Genomic DNA, 20,810 nt, shown 5'->3' with positions numbered 1-20,810 from the left:
GCTGATAGTCCCTGTGCCAGTTCAAGCATTCTTCTTCGCATACTAAGGCATAAAGGAGTGTGAATGACCCCAGCGGTGTTTTACTCATTGCCCTGCAATTTGGGCATGGTAGTTTAGTGGCTGTTGTGACAGTTCAGAAAACGCAAGAGGCTATGAGCATATTAGGTTGCATCTTGTGATTTATCATCCTTTTGCCATCTATCATGTTGACAAGTTAGTCAAGAAGATATTGCCTGTGTCCTGGTCACACATCCAAGCATGTGTTCACCTGGGAGAGATTGACAGAGTTCAGTACTGTGTAAGGAATCCTTACTGCGTAAGAGGTTGCTTCCAAGCTTAAGCAATGTTCTGTTATGATGTAAAATCTGTACAAGTCTTCAGTGCATTGACAGAGGCCTTTCCCCTGCCACAGGCCTATGACTCAGGGCAGAGATGTCACTGGAGGAGCACACCCTGATGGAGTCTCTTGTACTTACACGGGGATTAAACTAGCCCCCACTGCCTTCATTTGCAGAAAACCCCTTTTCTCTTTGGTAAACATTTTGTATAGGATGTTCCAGGCTCTCTGCAAAACCATTTAGAGAGAATGTTCTGCCTTTACAGTTACATGGGGTTGTATTGTTCAGGCCTCCTACTCCAGAAACATTCTGAGCTTGTGTTGCATGCAGGTGCCACAAACATGCTGCCATAAATCCTCAGGAAAAGCCAGGAACTTTTGTCATGACGCTATCAAAGCTGTGCCTGGTGCACAGATCCTGAGTCGTAGGCAGGGTGCACTGTGGATCTTGTGGAGGAGGGGTATAAAACTGACTTTAAATCACCTCTGCATCCCCCCAATCCTTGGGCTGTCTGGCCACTGGGCCATACCCAGCATAAATTAGAGTACCCACAGGGCTGTTCTGTTTTATGCTAGCAGCCAATGGGTCATTTCAGTGATGCCCTGGCCTTGCTAACCTTCCCCACGGAACGCCCCTGTGCCAATGATTTATCTCCATCCATGAATAAACCCAGTCAGTGTAGGGAATCTAAGAAAAAGCCCAGCAGAGGAAAGATGTGAGGCTGTTGTTTGAGCAGCAGTGGGGCTGAATCTGGGAGATGGTCTGATGCATTTTTCTAGCCCATCTTACTTCCAGTTCCATTTGGAAGCTGAGAGTTCAAACTGTTAGCCACAGGTTAAAACACTTTATTTGATTCTGCTCACTCATGTGGCTTTGTTTTAATCAGGTAATGGAATTATTCACTTTTAAGCACTGAATGTTGTTTTTAAGTTAAACATTAGCCTGCACTGCACAGAGCATTCTAATACTGCAGCATTCAAAACTACTTTGAAATAAATGTGCTATCTAACTATATGTAAGCTGATCCCCAACTTGCAAGCCCTCCCACCCTTTCAGGGAGATAGGGCAATGACTAAGTATTTATTGTACTTATTTTTTAAATACAATACTTTGTTTTACAAAGATCAAAAGTTAACACATACGCCTTCTGCACTAGAAAGTAAAGTATTCCAATTAAGTCCTGCATGGCCAGAGGGTGTACCAGTTATGCTAACATTTCACTGGGGATGCAGCCTGAAGGTCATTTATGCGATTGCAATGTTGCTGTAACTATCACATCCCACAAGGTGGCATGACACTATCACCACCTACTCGTTACCAGTCTGAGTTTCATTCTTGGCTCTAACAGTGTTCTGAGTATTACTTACAAGGCAAACCCAAGAGTTGATGAGGAAAAAGCTTGTTACTAGGGCTGGGGAATAAGATGGGGAATAACATATTTCCAAAGCATAATTTATACCCTAGGCCTGGAAGAGCCCTAGAAAAAGAGGCCAGACAAGGGGCGTACTGAAGAAAACTTACAAACCATTGAAAACTGGGACAAAAAGAGTTGAGGTTTTACAAAAGTAATTTAGAAATTTTTACTAGGGTAAATGTAGTGCCGGGGAGATGCCACAGGCCCTGTCACTGTCAGTCCCTAAGAGTACTTGACAGGCAGCAGCCTCTAGTGCTGCCCCATGCCTGAACCCTGACCACAGGAGCAGTCATTCTCTTATCCACTTAATCTGGTCAGCAAGGAGGGACAAGTAGTGCTAGTTGTGGTTTCTGTGAGAATGAACAGGGATGGCCTTAAGGACAATGGCACCCTGGGCGAACGTGTATTTTCGTGCCCCGGCCCTCTGGGCATAGTGCCCACCCCCTCTTGTGCCCCAAGCACTTTACCTAACCCCTGCACTGTGCCCCCTTCACCCACATGGGGAAACTGACATGGATGCAAAATTCTGGTGTTTCTACTACCTTCAAACTGTGAAATGCTCCTGGATATCCACTCAATGTATCTGTAATGAATCTGTGCGGAACAAAAGCTGTTATGAGAGGTGGTTTCATTTAAAAAAAAAAAATCTCTGTAGCTATTCAAACTGTTCAACTGTAGCCAACAAAGTGGGCATTTTAAGCATCCTTGACCCACTCACATTTAGGAATCTAGTGATTGCATACCAGATAGGAAACTGGCCTACATGGACCTCCTGGGCTTGTGTCTGATAGTGGCCAGGTCAGCGGAAGGTGCAAGAAACCTCATTGTGGTCAATTAAGGAATAACCTCTTGATTAGAGTGGGTGGGTTCTAACCCCCGTTAGTGGTTGACTTGTGCCCTGAAGCAGAAGCAGTGGTTCTCAAGCTTTCCAGACTACTGTACCCCTTTCAGGCGTCTGATTTGTCTTGCGTACCACACACCTCATTTAAAAACAACTTGCTTACCATATAATTATAAAATAAACCAATTTGAATATAAATATTGTACTTACATTTCAGTGTATAGTATATAGAGCAGTATAAACCAGTGGCTCTCAACTTTTCCAGCCTACTGTATGCATTTCAGGAATCTGATTTGGCTTATGTTACCCCCCCCCCCAAGTTTCACTTTAAAAAATACTTGCTTACAAAAAATCAGACATAAAAATATGAAATAGTAATAGTGTCCCAGCACACGATCACTGAAAATTTGCTTACTTTCTAATTTTTACCCAGTAGTTATAAAATAAATCAATTGGAATATAAATATTGTATGTACATTTCAATGTATTGTATATAGAGCAGCATAAATAAGTTATTGTCTGTATGAAATTTTAATTAGTACTGACTTTGCTAGTGCTTTTTATGTAACATTGTAAAACTAGGCAAATATCTAGATGAGTTGATGTACCCGTGCAGGGTGCATGTACCCCTGGTTGCGAACCACTGCCCTGAAGCACACATAACATTGAGTCCTATAGTTCATAGGCCTAAGGTATAAATATACTATGCCCTCTAACCATCCTATAGTTCTTCTCTAGTTCCAAAAGCAGCATTTGGAGCTGGGCTCTCAACTAGATGGGTGAAGGGAGGGTCACTGAGGCTCTGTGGTGGTAATACTTTCAGCGCACAAGATTTAATTGCTGGTAAGTGACTATATGGTGCCAAAGAGCCGATGGCTTCAGAGACAATTGCTAAGGAAATGTTCCCTGCCATGGGGGCAGCAGAGAACTAGTCTGGCCTTGCCACTGATGATGATGCTAATATCCCTTTCACCACTGCTTAGCAGTTATTGGCTGCGAGTAGTTTGCTGCCCAGCCTGGATAAGCAATCTGAATGGGTAACACTGGTGGTTCTTACTCACAGCAATCATTGGCTCTTGAATAAGTAAATAGCCTTTATAGACCCACAGCTTGTCATCATACATAATGAACAACTCTTCTTTATAAGGCTTTAGGTGGTTTCTAACAAACATCAGTCCCGTTTCTATGCAAGCTGACCCCTGCTTCCATTACCTCATTGCTTGCGCCGCACAGTTTTACTTTTTCCTCCTGAAACACATTCTGTTACATGTACTTTGTATTGTCTAGCTTCTTGCAAAGTTGGAAGAGGTGACCTTTTCTCTGGAGCACAACTCACTTTACTGCAATACACAAGAAGAGTGTTCTCTTGGCTATGACAGGGTCACATAGAACTGAAATAATGGTACTGCTGACTTCAAGCTTATTGGCACTTACCATTATAGGAAAACTGAAAGTTGATGATACCCAGATTCAGTGGACAAGACCAGATCACAAGGTAGCATACAATGATGTTTCAGAATGACTGTAACAGATCAAAGTGAATGTATTAACTTCACAGCAAACTGCCTTCTTTGAATATTAATGCTAGGAATTCAGTGATTGTTTTATTGCCTCACTTGACCAGAGTAATACCATTTTGCAACGTAAGGACAAGTCTGAACTTCACTTTTTAAATTAAATTATATATGTGTCAGTGATTTAGAAATGAATCAGATGTGACCTCATGGTTCATGTGTTGTTTTTAATTTCTACTGTACAATAGTCCAGATCTAAGAGTCTATTCCTGTACTACAGTAATGCAGACAGACACTCCTGCCATGAATTTAACTTTCATTCCCGATCTGTTAGTTATTTTTTTAAAGTGCTAGTGATGGTCTGACAACAGATTTCTTAAGGGAAAAACTAACAGCTGAAAAGCCCAAATGCCTTTTATATTTAAAGTATTAGAGGTATAGTGAAAAAATGAAGGATGAACTATTTGTTGTGCTTCCAATTAATCCCACTGTTGATCAGAAATGCTTCTGCCCTTGTGACCATTTTCAATGGAATAGCAAATTGTATCAAGAATATTCAGTGGCATGAAAGGGGTATATTTGTTAAACATGGCTGATACGCTGTGTTCTGCACAGAGACGTCAAGTGTTTCACTACTCAACCATCTGAGCCTCCGTGTGCTATAAATTGGAAATGGTTCCAGAGTTTTAACCAATGTTGGCATTATTATTTATGCAGGGAAGTAGCATGACACTAATTTAACCATAAATTCCTTTACTAAATCCAAAGGCTGAATGCTATTTATAAAATTACAAATCAGACCCAATCTGGTAAGATGTAGCCTGACTGTCAGTGCTTATATTGATTTTTGTCTAGACTACTGAATGCCAGTGAGGCTACACGCAGAGCTTGTCAAAGGAAGCACAATATGCTGGACGTGTTTCCCCTCCTTGCACAAAAATCCCATTTTAAATGTCAGTTTGACTTGTCTACTGTCTATACTTAGATTATTATTAATGTTTGGCTCCCACAAAGATATCCCCCCCCCATTTAAAAAAAGCTGGATTGGACACTAGCAGGAGTTAGGGTTTAGGATCGTCAGCACTGAAAGCTGTACATCACCAGAGAATCTGAACACAGACCCAAAGCTAACCCCTAAGAACGGCAAGTGTGGCCTTGCACAATTTTTAATAATTTGATTCCAGTGCATGCCCCTTACTGCCAGAGGGAGAGAAAGATAAACATTAAATGAGATATAACTATCTACAAGAATCTGACAGGTGTAAACCACCATGAGGGAGCAAAATTATTTAGGGTAGTACAATAAGGTATAATTAGGAATAATTGTCTGGTGGTAAGCAAAAGAACAAGCATGGTGAGGCCAAGGGAGTATATGACTGTGCTCTATAACTACACTGGGGGGTAAAGACACGGAAGGATCTGATCTAGGACTCTTTGCGCACATTGTTCAGAAACATTGCACAAAATATTTCTGACAAATTTTATTTTACCATTTCATTAACTAAGTCACTCTGATTGAATAGCACACGTGAAAAGATCATTTAGCTGCAACCTTACAAATATGACAAGTGTAGGGGGTTCTTAATTAATTGGTTTTGCCATTGCTGCTTTCACTAAGAAGAGTGACAAGGGTGTGTGTGTGTGTGTGTGTGTGTGTGTGTGTTAGAGAACACTAGAATTACCATATAAGCATTGCTTTTAAAAACCAAACTCTCAGCCTCAGCAAGAGAGTTCAACATTTGTAGAGCCTGTAGCTTTCTTGATTTTATTGAATTTGATCGGGTACATAATTTGAGCATTAAACAAATATATTCCCCTTCTATAGTACAGAAATTGTTTGAATTTGTTTCTCATTAAAAGCAAAAGATTATAAGGCAGACCTCTGCAGGGCAACCATTTCTACACAGCTCTGCCATTACATTTTGGACCTAGGGCCCTGTTATGCATTCAGTTAAACTAGTGTGTATCAGAAGCAATATCCCTGGAGTTATAGGTATGAAAGAAAGAAGAATCAAGTCCCTAATCTACAAAACTCATCTCGCCACACATACTGTCACGAGGCTATGTGTTGATAAGACAGACATTCAATTAGGACTAGAATGGTAGCAAGCATAGGTGTCTGACATAAGCAGGACTGAATCTCTCCAACAAGGTCTGAGCATTAAGCCATCAACCCTCTTATTTTTATTCTTTATTCTTCATAAATATGAATTTAGCAGCTGTCAGTATAAATGCAGCATTGTGATAAATTGGTCTGCAATAACCTTTTTTGTTTTGATAAAGAAAGTGAAGTCTCAGGCAGATGCAAACAGCAACCCAAACAAGCCACTATCTGAAAGAACTCAGGGGATGCCATGAAAAGGAGATATTTCTGATTGTTGGTAGACACCCACTGTCTTTTACACATTAAAAAAAAGAAAAAGAAAAGTATAGTTCGCATGGGCTTGATTTAACTATGACTTCCTTATTTATTCAATATATTATCAAAAATATAAAAATAAATTGTGTTTTATTGTAAAAGTGCCTAACAGGGAGATAAACAATTTAATGACAGGTTTCAGAGTAACAGCCGTGTTAGTCTGTATTCGCAAAAAGAAAAGGAGTATTTGTGGCACCTTAGAGACTAACCAATTTATTTGAGCATAAGCTTTCATGAGCTACAGCTCACTTCATCCGATGAAGTGAGCTGTAGCTCACGAAAACTTATGCTCAAATAAATTGGTTAGTCTCTAAGGTGCCACAAGTAAACAATTTAATCTGTCATCCATCAGGATGTTACAAGAATTTGCACATATTTCTAGGTTTAAATTTTTATGGAAATTAAGATCACAACATTACTAACCAAACCGGTAAGAGATATTCTGGCATAGTTTCAAAAAGTGAAACAAAACACAAGCAGAAATCCACTTTTTAAACCGATTTCCTTTCCTTTTTATTTAAGCAAGCAGACAAGCTTCAGAATCACATGAACAAAAACTATTAAACATAATGCTATTGTTTACATTCACAGATCTTTCTAGTGCAGAAGTTTCATTAGCTACCAGATCCATTTAAGTCAATTTCTTTAAGAACAAAAACCATTAGCTTGTGAATTATTCCAGTTCCTAATATAAGCGTTACTGCTAGTTACATCAATGTTGTGCTAAAGGAGTTCACCCACAATTAGATTTTATGGAGAAGATAGTTTTTTGATTATTCTTAAGAAGAGACACAAGAAACTTTCCATCTGAGTTTGCGTTCTTCTCCCTCTCCTCCCCTTCATCAAGATTTCTGTACTAATCTTTCAATATGAGAGGAGCCTTCACTTGATCAGCCACCTGCTTCCCCATCAGTATTTCAACAATAGCCAGGCCAAACTCAAAGCTGGTGCCAGGACCACGGCTGGTGAGAAAGTTCCCGTCCTTTTCCACACGGTTTTCAGAGTACTTGTAGTGTTCTTAAAGAGGAAAACAGAACACAGAAAATGTTCAGGCTGATGCAGCTCATGCACAACTCCAGTAGCAATTTGGCAAATTCTTCCAGACCTGCCATACTGCTCAGTACTGTTAGCCCCAAGTGTTCAAAAATCATGAGTCAGATCCACCAAAACCATGAGATTAAAAAAAAAACAAAAAAAACCACGATTGTGTTCTCTCTAACTTCTGGCTTTCAAATCTTTAAAGCTTTTCTTTGTTATGAGGCCTAGGATTTTTTTTAAATCAAAGTTGAGACTCTCTCCCAATGACATGCTTATGGTTAGCGCTTTAAGGAAAAACCCACAATAAAAACCTCACAGTAAACCCCTCCCCTTCTCCCCCAATAGCTGGCAACACTTGTACTGCTAATTAAGACAGTGTGTGCTTCATTAATTAATGCCTGTGGCTTGCAAACCTATCACCTTCTCGTGAAAACTCTGACGCATTAAACTATGCTTTTAGATACATCTTGGAAATTCATCATATTACACATTAGAAAATGCTACAGTGATTTCCATTGAAATCTACAATCCCTCAAAGGTTCATGTATCCACTTCATACTGTCTGTGAAGGGAATGGCTTTGATATTGCAAGACAGGTGAAAGGGCTGTATATCTTGTATGAGGCCCTTAGCAATAGTAGTGCTAACTCCAGTGCAAAGTCCATATTGAGTGTTGGCATAAAGCAGGTCATCTTTCCAGCATAGGCCATTATTCCTAAAAGCTTAGGAATTAGTGGCCATAACTGGCTCCAGGTGAAAACATGCAACTAAGCCTCACCTTGGAAACGAATCCCAGTGTTGGAGAGGCCAACAGCTAGTGCCAAATGGAAGACTAGGGCCTTACCTGGACCCCATTCTAAGAGGAGGAAGGGACATAGTTCAAATTGACCAGGACTAACTGTACTTAGACAGGACACCAGGTAATATTTTAATCAGTGCTGTATGGATTTGCAACACTAGTCAATAAGGAAAATAAAACAAAAGACTCCCAGAGTGACATAATCTAAGTTACCCTAAACCAACGTATACCCTGATAACAAAGCCCGTCAACTCTGAGAAAGATTTAGAGTGCCTCTTAATTCTCAGGGTATTTCTAGAAATCACAGAACACCTCTATAAACATGATGTTAGGAAATTTTCAAGCTCCCTCTGGGAAAGAAGTGGTGGATACCCTTCCCATCTTCATATTTCCCCTTTTCTGCTACACTCTCCTCCCCTCCTTCCATTTAGTGGTGAGAACGTGCAATGAGAAATGTGCATGACATGCCTTCCCCAAATCACAGCAGTTTGCTACATGAGAAAAATATCACCGTTGACAGCTTGGGTTTCTGGAAGGTAAGAAGGGAACCATTTTAATTTGGTTGCTGGGTTTTTTTAAGTAAGAATTCAGAAAGGGGAGAGCTGGCAGGCCTCAAGTAGGAGAGGAAAATGGTCCTAGCAGTGTTTTGTTGAGGCCGCCTCCACACCCCCCCCCCCTTCTTTCTGGCCAGTGGTAATACGGAAGGGCACGGGTCTGTGGATCCATTTCCTCCACAGTATTCAGGACAGATAAATGCTAAGTTTAACACATCCATTTGCCTTTTAATATTTATACCTACCTCCATTCATCATTTTATCTTTGGCCAAAGGGTGTGTTGTAACTTTCCTCCCAAACCCTATCCCATGTGCCAGCAGGGCAGTGGGACCTGCAAGTAATACAAAGTGAGCCTGTCACTAGTGTAAACTCCATTGGAGACAGGTACTTTTCAACAAACATTCAAAGAATGAGCCTCACAAAAGCCTAGGAGAGGCCTAGCATGGATGCATACACAGTCTAAGCCCACATGAGAACTATAAAAGAGTAAATGCAAGGCCCCAACAGGGAAATACAGGTACATGGTGTCCTACATTTCCTTTAAACAAAATCAATCCCCCAGGGGAGAGAACGTACATCAAAAACCAGAAAGGTATTTAGTTCTAAATCTTTGAATAAAAACTATTGTCTTGCAGATTAAGTGATCACTGTACTTGACTCCCATCTTCTACAAGAAGTCAGTCATACTGGTAGGATATCTGCTTAAATTGGGGGAAAGAGGCAGAATATGACACTGAACAGAGAGCTGCTAACAAGGATTAATTACAAGTATTCTGGGGAAAACCTCACAGTTGACAGTCAACTGTGTGCTAAGTGCCCAAAGAAGGGTATTAACATACAATATCTTAGCCAAATCATGGGCTAGGAGCTGTAACTTTTTTATTTGTAATAACAGCATTTAGAGGAGATAACACTTCCCATTTGAACTGAATTGAGGAAGGAATGTGGCAGAAAGTTATATAACAAATGACCTAGAAAAAACCATTATGGGAATTCCAGAAAATAAGATTTACCAGTTTCTGTGTATTGTTCAAGTTTGACTCATGGGCCAGTTCCAGGAAAGAAGCAACATGTGTTATTCAGCTAGAAGTTTGCTTTGCAAACAGTTATAATTAAATCAGTGACTCTTTTCAAGTGAACTTCCATTATTATGAATGGTGTCCTTTACAGAACTGTTGAAAATTCATCTTGACTGTTTATGGCAAAAGCAGAAGGATAAATAGAAAACTATTGTCCCCCAAGTGTGAGGAAATTCAGAACTTTGCAGGTGCCTGGGATAAGCCATCAGATAAATCTAGTGATAGCAAATTAAAATGACATTCTGTACTTCCACTGCACTCAAAAGAACAAAGACATATCAGAAACAAAAGTGAAAGAGGCATTCCAAAAATGCCTATGACTAGACTACATAAATACATTTTATACATGTCAATGGGCAGAAGGAAATCACTTATCAAAGCCTTTTCCCGACCACCACTTCAGCTAGAGTCGAACTAGTAGAGCTGGCACTTGCTTATATTACTTTTCATACATCAGACACCTCAAAGCACTTTATAAAGCAATGAATAAGATACCTGGTCATGCAGTCTGTCTAGGAGCCAAGCCAGGCAAGAATAATTCTTGTTACCACTGCCATGTGGATGACGAATGGTGAACCTGTAATCTTATATTTACAATTTTTCCTCGAAAGCTAAAGGGCAACAGAGGGCCACATTACTTTATGTCTGAGAAATTTATATTGACGGTGTACTGCCAGCACATAGCTCCTGGCAGAGAGACTGCTAGTGTAAGCATGTATTTTATAGAACACCCTAGTATATTGCTAGGGCCTTACCAAATTCATGGTCCATTTTGGTCAATTTCATGGTCATAGGATTTTTAAAAAAATCATAAGTGTCTCAATTTCAGATATTTAAATCTGAAGGTTCATGGTGTTGTAACTGTAGAGGTCCTGACCCAAGAAAGGTGTTGTGGGGAGGGTACAAGGTTATTGTAGGGGTGTCATGGCATTGCCACCCTTACTTCTGCACTGCTGCTGGTGGGGGTGCTTTCTTCAGAGCTCAGCAGCCAGAGAGCAGCGACTGCTGGCTGGGAGCCCAGCTCTGAAGGCAAAGCCGCCGCCAGCAGCAGTGCAGAAGTAAGGGTGGCATGGTATAGTATTGCAACTCTTACTTCTGTGCTTCTGCTGGCATAGCACAGCCTTCAGAGCTAGGTGCCTGGCCAGTAGCTGCCCCTCTCTGACCACCCAACTCTGAAGGCAGTGCAAAAGTAAAGTTGACAATACCATGACCCGCCCTAAAATAACCTTGCAACTCCCCCGTGACCTGCTTTTGGGTTGGGACCCCCAGTTTGAGAAACACTGGTTTCCCCCATGAAATCTATATAGTATAGGGTAAAAAGAACACAAAAGACCATATTTCATGGCCGTGATGAGTTTTTCACGGCCGCGAATTTGGTAGGGCCCTATATATTGCGTTTCACTTTGTTAGATTATAGCTCCTCTCCCCCCTCCATTTGAACTCTATGCATGTTACATTTTACTCTTGCTACTGAGCTATTGGGACACAACAGTACTGAAAGAGTTTTCTAAAGTAGGTAGTTACCCAGACAGTCCTTTAAAGCAGCCAAGTAGGTTACAATACAAGATAGTTCATTACTGTACCTGCACAAATAGCAGCAATTAGGCCTTTTCTGTTCTCCTGGTCCACTAAAATGTCTTTCACAGCAGGAGACTGCACAAAGAAATAATATTACATTAAGGAATTATTTTAAAAAAAAATCACCCACAAATCATGCTGCACGATCTGTAATAAATACAAAAAATAGTTAATTATGTAGAGAAAGTAGATCAGGAATTTTTAGTGTTATGAGACAGGGAACAGTCAATCAAAAGGTGGAAAATTCAAAACCAATAAAGGGAATACTTTTTCACACAACTTGTGATTGAACTTTTGCCACAGGAAGTAGCTGAAGCCAAGAACTCAAAATGATTCAAAATGAGACTGGATATTAAGAATATCCAGAGTTATCAACATAAGGAACATTTTGGAAGTTATAGCATACTTCATGCTTCAGGGCTTAAGCCAATTGTTAACTAGGAGAGACAACGAGACCAATTTGCTGGGTTAAATTATTCCACATCTGCTTAATGAGGGTTTTTATTAGGGCTGTCAAGTGATTAAAAAATTAATTGCTATTAATTGTACTGTTAAACAATAATAGAATACCATTTAAGTATTTTTGGATGTTTTCTACATTTTCAAATATATGGATTTCAATTACAACAAAGAACAGAGTACAGGGCTCACTTTATTTTTTATTATAAATATTTGTGCTGTAAAAAAACAAAACCCCAAAAAAGTATTTTTCAATTCACTTCATACAAGTACTGCAATCTCTTTATCATGAAAGTTGAATGTACAAATGTAGAATTATGTACAAAAAATAACTGCACTCAAAAATAAAATATAAAACTTTAGAGCCTACAAGTCCACTCAGTTCTACTTCTTGATCAGCCAGTCGCTCAGACAAACAAGTTTGTTTACTTTTGCAGGAGCTAATGCTTCACCTGAAAAGTGAGAACAGGCACTCGCATGACACTGTTGTAGCCGGCGTTGCAAGATATTTACATGCCAGATGCGCTAAAGATTCATATGTTCCTTCATGCCCCACCATTCCAGAGGACATGCATCCATGCTGATGTTGGGTTCTACTAGAGAACAATCCAAAGCAGAGTGCAGATCAACGCATGTTCACTTTCATCATCTGAGTCAGATGCAAGTATTTGTAATAAAAATAATAATATAATGTGAGCAGTGTACACTTTGTATTCTGTGTTGTAACTGAAATCAATATATTTGAAAATGTAGAAAAACATCCAATATATTTCAATTAGTATTCTATTATTTAACAGTGCAAATATTAATCGAGATTTTTTTTTTTTTAAGTTAAATCGCGTGAGTTAACTGCGATTAATTGACAGCCTTAGTCTTTATGCCTTCCACTAAAGGAGATGCTACTGGCCACTGCTAGACAGGATACCGGACTAGATGAACCTTAAATTGGATTCAGTATGGCAATTCCTAATTTCTTATGGCATCAAAATACTTTATATCCTGTTCAATAATCATTTACGACAACATGTTGCATCTCCATACTACAAGTTATAACAGAGTACTTCCCCATTGTTACACTGGATAACTCTGGCTAAGACTGCAGCTGCACAGCTTACTGTGTTTTTTTGTTTTTAATTAAATGTTGGGTTGAATTTGCTGCAGTAGCAGGAGAATATAAGCAAGACTTACAGATATATGGGCAGGCCTGTGAATTATCTTCATGATTTTACCTCTGACAAATTTTGAGCTCCTAGGTTACCACCTGGCAGGACCACCACATCATACGGCCCCTAAACAAAGAAAGAAATGCTTACTTAGCAGAATTCTACAGAAAAGAAGCATGCACGTTCACTCAGGGGAGTTTGTCTTTATGACTGTTAAAACATACTAAAATGAGAAGAGAGGAATTCTACCTTTTCTGCTTCTGAAAGGCTCTTTACTCAAAACGAAGTCTGATGAGCGACCAAAATATTTCACTTAATGGAGCTACTAGAAAAACACTGTTTCGTTTTCCATATATCAGGCCAAGAACTGCTGGAGAAACTTGATTTGAGGCAAACTTTGCCTACACAATAAGTCTTTGTGGATGGGGGAGTTTAGTGCTCCAGAGTGTGATTGGCAGCTCTGCAACGTGCTAATAGGTGCTATGCTGCAAAGCTCCCTAAGCAGCACTTCCTTCCTGAACAGAAACTTTCTTTTGTTCCAAATTATGTTATTTTGTCAGAGAGTCTGGGTAACATGTACAGTAAAGCTCGGAGTTAAACATTTTACCAAGTCAAATACCTGGACAGAATGTTAAAAATTGTGCAAAACTAAGATACTGTGTTGCAGGACAACACTAGAAGGGAGAGAATTAAATTATGTGCCTCTGGGTTTGTGCAATGCTGCTACGATCAGTCAAACTGGGCGTTACTAATAACCTTCCAAGTCCACTGCTAACCTGTGAAGAAGGTCCTGTAAAGCATTATGCTAAGTCAGTATGACAAACCTCTTTTCTGGCATCTTCTAGACTGGCATCAGGACAAATGAAGACATCTCGGCTGCACTGCACTGGATCTTTTCCTGTTAAACCTGCAATAGTCACCTTGATCTGACAGAAAAACAGACACCATTACAACAGCAAAATGCTCTGCTTTAAGGGGGTGCAGATGACAATTCTGAAGTAGTATGCAGAGGTATATTTTGTTTAAAAGATTATTTAAACCAAGCAATAGTAGAAGCTGTAGAGAATCAGACTAAAACCAAAGGTTTTCCACCTCAAAAGTAAAATTAGATGAGAAGTACCTGCAGTAAGATTAGTTATTTGAAATCTGGAAAGTCTAACAGCTGTATCACATAATCCAGCATTCCACAGGTTTCTAGATTAAAGTAGTGTCAGATTAAGCAGGCCTGCTAAATGATCCACTATCTTTTTGGTCCTGGTTCACAGGACACTCTCTAAATTGGTTTATTCAGCTCCAGACTCCTGACTCTCAGCTACTTGGTCACAGTTCCACAGATGTGCACAGCACCCTATAGGTAAAAAATAAGGAAAGATCTGTGCTCTAAGGAGCACCAGCACAAGGGAGTGAACAAATTAATGGGATGAAAAAGAAGGGGAGAGGTAGCATTTTATTTTGGCTGTTTCATGTGCACAGATTTGAGGTTCTGGTCATTTAAATTCTCACTTTGCAGTTTTGGTTTTTTTAAATCTTATTTATCACTCTTGCACCTGATCAAGATTGGATTATTGCCTATACTTGCAGGTGCACAAGTGATAAATAGGGAGCACTCTACAGGTGGTAAGTGAGAGACTGCTAGCTAAAAGCAGAGCTTCAAGGAGAGATCTGAGTGAAATAATCAAGATCATTAGCTTGATGAATACAAAGGGGTCTAGTCTTCCTAAGGAAAAAGAAAACTCTCTCCGCTAACACAGGAGTTGCACATATTTTGAGAGGATGATAGATACCTAAATATCGGCCCTAGTCACTACTAGGTTCACAGCGTAAATGTGTTTACATTGTTTGGAACACATCCACTTTAATATGGCTAAATGTAAATGTATACATCTAGGAACGAAGAATGTGGCCATACTTACACAATGGGGGACTCCAACCTGGGAAGCAGCGACTCTGAAAAAGATTTTGGAGCTATGGTGGATAATCCCACCCAGTGCAATGCTGCGGTCAAAAGGGTTAATGCAATCTTTGGATGCACAAACAGGGAAATCTTGAGTAGGAGTAGAGAGGTTATTTTACAACTGTATTTGGCACTGCTATGACCATTGCTGGAATACTGCGTCCAGTTCTAGTGTCCACAATTCAAGAAGGATGTTGATAAATTGGAGAGGGCTCAGAGTAAACCCACAAGAAAAATTAAAGGATTAGAAAAGATGCCTTATAGCGATAAATAGATTGAGCTACTTGAATCTATCTTAACAAAGAGAAGATTAAGGTGTGACTTGATTGAAATCTGTAAGTACCTACTTGGGAAAAAAATCTGATAATGGGCTCTTCAATCTATCAGAGAAAGATAGAACACAATCCAATATCTGGAAGGTGGAGCTAGCCAGATTCAGATTGATATATATTTACGCCTTATTTCCAATGAGAGTAATTCACCACAACCCTTGGTAAACTGTTCCAATGGTTGAATCTCCATCACTGACAATTTCTAAATCAAGATTGGATGCTTTTTCTAAAAGGTATGTTTTATGGCCTATTGAATCTATGAATTCATATTCTGCAGCAATGAGTACTTGTTTATATGAGTGAGCATCGGTCTTTCAAACCACAAATAAAAGGGCCCAGTTGCATGTTCATCCAGGAGCCCATTGAATAAAACAATCTCTCCATCACTGAGGATTGATTCAAGGTGAGAATATTTGGTAAATATCTTTTGTTTTAACAAATGGTCATAAAAAGTTCTAGTGGTTATCATACTCACTCCAGCCCTTCTCATAACATCAGCGGGGATAACAGTTTCCATCTCCTCTGCTCCTTTAGCCAGAATCACTAAGGCTCTTTTTGAGGCCATGTTTTAACAGCTTTAAGGTGTACTTCTGATTTTCACTGGACCCCACCGCTACACTGAAGCTTCCAGAGTCCACAAAGCAAAGAGTCTGCTCGAGGAACAAAGAGAGACTGTTAGAGGGTGAATCCCCTAGACCACAGGTTCTCAACTTTTTTTTTCTGAGCATGCCCTCCTCCTCCAACATGCTATAAAAACTCCACAGCCCACCTGTGCCACAATAACTGGTTTTCTGCGTATAAAAGCCAGGGCCAGTGTTAGGGGGTAACAAGCAGGGCAATTGCTTGGGGCCCCATGCTACAGGGCCCCCCACAAAGCTACATTGTTCAGGCTTCGGCTACCAGTCCAGGTGGCAGGGCTCAGGGACCTGGGCTTCAGCTTTCTCCCCTGGGCCCCAGCGACTTTAGAGGCCCCCTGAAACCTGCTCGTGGCCCCCTAGTTGAGAACCACTGCCCTAGACTTCATCATGTGGTGGCGATTGATTTTTGTAAGAAGCCATTATTTCTACCATACTGCATCATAAGAAATTTATGAAGGACCTAGATCATTTTGTTTCTAACAGATTATTTACAATAAAAGCCCTCTTCTGAGAGGGGCAATTCTTGTGCCTTATTCAAATGTTGCCCAATAGCAAAATACACCACAGAATAGTACTGTTTTGCACTTCTGTACCATGTTTAATCGAAGAGATCTCAAAACAGTCACAATGCTGTGAATTATGCCACCACTATTTTACAAGAGAAACTAAGGCACAGAAGGGTTAAACAACTTGTCCAATGGGATACAGTGCATCAGTCCAGAGTTGGGAAGAGAAGCCTGGTCTAATTAAAAATGTTACACAATATATATTTGCCAGTGTTAATGTTTAAGGTGAACATCAGATTTGCTTTCAGAGTGCACACCCACACTGATGGGGAGAGAGATTATTGACTCCCACCTGAAGTCTTGTTTACAACTCTTATTAGAAGGGTTTAAACTAGATTTTAAACCCATATTTGGTATTTAGTTTCTGGACAGCTGATGCAGGAGGAGTTTCCTGTGATTTGTAACGATTCTACCCATGTCTTCACATGTTTGATTAATATATTTTCTGGCATTTCCCAATCTCTGTGGGGAAGAGGGTGGGGAAACTGCCCTGAAGTGACTGAACAGAACAAAAGAAGATTCTTTTTAAAAGTGAGTCTCCGAAATAGATATTTAAGACTAAATGTGCAGAAGATTTTCAAGAGAATTTAAATGAAGACTATTAAGTGGAACTAATCTTGCGGCTTCAGCACATAAACTACATATTAAATTCATGTTTATGTGACAAATCTTTTGTTAAACACAACTAACAAGTGACTTTTGGGTCATCAGAAAGATGGCAACATTGATGACCACTGGGAATGGAGGCATTTCACAACTCACCCACAGGGAGTTTTTTCCAGTAAGGGGGTTTCCACCCAAAAATGCACATGCAGTTTGGGCATTCTTTGTAAGAAAAAAATGTTACACACATTCACCCAGACAAATTTGGAGGTTGGGGGAATAGGATTTGTTAAACTTAATTTTATTGTTCTCTGCTTTGCTCTGTTTCTTCAGCAGTAGCAGCAGCAGCGATTAGTGAGCAACAAGCCATTTTCTGTAAACATTCACAAAAGACGTGGCCAAAGAACTGCCTTTTCCTCCACTCTGCTATGGACTTAACTACCATTACATCTTTGCACAGGAGCCTATAAAAATACTTTTTAAAAGACACATTGCATACTTCTGCTATGGAATTCACTATCACAAGATACCACTGAGGCCAACAGTTTAGTAGAATATTTTTTAGATCCGTTTATATGCATAAAGAATGGTCAGTTACAATAGACAGAATAAGAGGGATATAAAACCTTCCTGTTTCAGGGCATAAACCAGCCACCAGTGGAATGGGATTAAGAAAAAGCTTCCCCTATAGGCAGATTTAGGGAATAACTTTCCACTGCACCTTCCTCTGAAGTATGTGGTAACCAGCCACTGTCAAGAGACATGATACTAAACTACAGTAAATTGACCTCTGGTCTAATTTAGTATAGAAAATCCTAATTTATTACAGAGTTTTATCTTCTGCCAATTAAGTACCAAATCCACTGAGCAAGTAAATTGACTCATGTAGTCATAGCAAGAACTTCCAGGCACTGTGTGACTAAGGGAGTACTAAAATAAAAGAGCTAATACTTTTCTTCAAAAGATCCACAAGAATCTGCAAAACTCATTTTCACAAGAAATTGGCTAGCTAATAACAAATAGGTTGAAGAGATGTCAAGCATGGTTCATGTATATATACTACTTAAATATGGAAGCTGTACACATTTTGTTTGTATTCCTCCTTTCTGCCCTTTATAAATTTTTTTATCTTCAGAGACTGTAAATTATTTGGAGTAAACTCTATGTCCTCCTCTGTGGGCATTTGTATACAGTGCCTAGCACATTGTGGGTGATACTAGAATAAAAACAATAATTATTCATGGAGATTGGAGAGCCAAGTTACTCAGAACAAGTCCTTGATTTAGCACAGGGGTGGGCAAACTACGGCCCGGGGGCCACATCCAGCCCTTCAGGCATTTTAATCAGGCCCTCATGCTCCAGCCGGGAAGTGGGGTCTGGAGCTTCCCCTGCTCCGTGCATGCTGTGGCCAGTGGGAGCTGCAGGGGTGGCAGCTGCAGGGGTGGCACCTGCAGACAGGGCAGCCTGCAGAGCTGCCTGGCCACACCTCCGCGTAGGAGCCAGAAGGGGGATGTGCCACTGCTTCTGGGAGCTGCTTGAGGTAAGCACCGTCCAGAGCCTGCACCCCTCCCACACCCCGACCCCCTCAGTCCCAGCCCAGAGCCCCCTCCTGCACCCCTACCCCAGAGCCTGCAACCCGAGCCGGAGCCCTCACCCCATCCCACACTCCAACCCCCAATTTCGTGAGCATTCATGGCACCCCATATAATTTCCATACCCAGGTGTGCCCCTCAGGCCAAAAAGTTTGCCCATCCCTGATTTAGCAGGTTGACTATGCATGGCAAATAAGTCTCCTATTATGCAGCTCTCTCTGTAGTCTCATGGTGCCAATTTTGTGCAGGCACCTCCTACTATTCCAGTGGCAGCCAGTAAGTTAAGATCATCCTCCCTATATGGGTAAATGCACATTTCTGGGACCCATGACTGCTGACAGATGCAAATAGGAAAGGCAGCCCCTGGAAAGCTGGGGACAACATGGTGTCCTTTTAAGGCACTAACCCAAATGCAGAAGGGAAAAATACTATACATGAGCCAGAAAATAAATATATGTTAATGGCTTATTATCTCAGCCAAGCTCGACTGAATATCTATGTCCCAACAGCTATTTTTAAATTTAGGGGATGGGGCATTTGAATGCACAAGATTATTTTTCAGAATTTATAAACAAAAATTAGGAAGAGGAATAGCACAAAATTATACTGCAGAGTGATCAAGACCACAGTGCCAGCAAGAAGAGACATTAAAGAGATTTGTAGCCACAGGTCAGACCCTGAACCTACGTGGGCACACGCAGGCAAGGACGGCTGTTTGTAATCAGCCTGCGCCCTCAATCAGACCCCAGGCACATCCCTGCTATTTCAGACTCCAGAATGCCCTTAGCAGCCTGGGTTACGGCTCGCACCCCGGTGTCCCAGCAGGCTACGTTCGCCTGCCTCACTCCCGGCCTGTCAGACGCGCTGGGCCTGCAGCGGCTCCGCTTTGCAGGGCAGCGGCTCGCTGACACTCAATGCAGCAAAAACGCTGATATTCATGGGGAAGAAAACCAAGGCAAAGCTCCGGCCCAGCCTGGAACCCCGCAACCCCCAAGCAGCTCCTTACCTATGGGGCAGGCAGGCAGAAGGAACCTGCTTCCATCCTGGAGGGGCCTTTTATTGGCCGCAGGAAGCATGCTGATGTCACGGGCTTTGCAGGCTGGCTGTTGCTATTTCACATGCCTTCAGACTTTCCTCTTTTTTGTCGTGCTCGGACAGATGCATTTGGTAACTTAGCATTTTGCTTTAAAATAGTACAATACAGATAATTTCTGCTTTTTAGTACTCTGTCCTCCCTCCAGGATAAATGGAACAGTCCTACACCGCCTCCTGAAGTACACGCTCTTCTTGTTAACCCATTTCTTGCCAAAACACAGCACGAAGGAAAGTAAGTAATAAGGGAACCTGACTTTTAAGTACTAAACGCTTCCAAGTCACCAATATTTCCATGTAAAAGAATCAAAACGAGTGCCTGAAAAAAAGTAGAAGATTACGCCTAGAGAAGAAACTGGCTGTGAAGAAAAGAAAGGACAAATTTGGCACAAGGAATGAAAATGTTTCACCCCTTTGCTCAGAAGTGAGGAGGCATTTTACTGTTGCTGATATCAGTTACAATTATGTCAGGGTTTGGAAATACTCTTTCCCTAATGATGATAACACTTATTTTATTTAATAAAATGTAAAGGTGCCTATGAACAGACATCTCAGCACAGCACAATAAAATAAATGCAAAGGATAAAGAACTTACCAGGCTAAATATTAACTATGACTATTATTATATTTCATGAATATGTAGTCAGAAATTAGGGGAAACAGGAAACAACTTATAGTATTTTCTCTTTTTAACTTAATATGCTTGTCAACATATAGCTAATCTTTATCAGAGAATGTGCCAAAAAGACAAACCCCCCCAGCAATCAAGCCAATCACACAAAAGAACTCCTTTCCCAGTTAGAACTAAAAATGAGAGACCCAATGAGATAGTAAACA

The 20,810-nt window shown here is 40.6% G+C and overlaps 1 protein-coding gene across 2 annotated transcripts; it reads right to left on the bottom strand.

The window, feature by feature from the left end:
• Nucleotides 1–7,011: 7,011 nt before the first annotated feature.
• PARK7 (Parkinsonism associated deglycase) lies at nucleotides 7,012–20,045 on the bottom strand. 2 transcript variants are annotated; one of them, XM_074934035.1, is made up of 7 exons: nucleotides 19,888–20,045; nucleotides 15,958–16,132; nucleotides 14,021–14,122; nucleotides 13,263–13,322; nucleotides 11,580–11,649; nucleotides 9,162–9,248; nucleotides 7,012–7,543 (listed from the first exon to the last, which is right to left on the bottom strand). In XM_074934035.1, exons 2-7 carry the CDS (start codon nucleotides 16,045–16,047, stop codon nucleotides 7,383–7,385), a joined length of 570 nt encoding a protein of 189 aa, XP_074790136.1. In that variant the 5' UTR covers nucleotides 16,048–16,132; nucleotides 19,888–20,045; the 3' UTR covers nucleotides 7,012–7,382. The 2 variants fall into 2 exon arrangements, with proteins under 2 accessions (XP_074790136.1, XP_074790137.1); XM_074934036.1 differs by lacking the exon at nucleotides 19,888–20,045 and adding an exon at nucleotides 19,569–19,586.
• Between the last annotated feature and the right edge of the window lie 765 nt (nucleotides 20,046–20,810).

The sequence above is a fragment of the Natator depressus genome, chromosome 18 (assembly GCF_965152275.1).
Source record: "Natator depressus isolate rNatDep1 chromosome 18, rNatDep2.hap1, whole genome shotgun sequence".
Classification (NCBI taxonomy): Eukaryota; Metazoa; Chordata; order Testudines; family Cheloniidae; genus Natator; species Natator depressus.
This window is presented reverse-complemented; position numbering and strand designations above follow the sequence as displayed.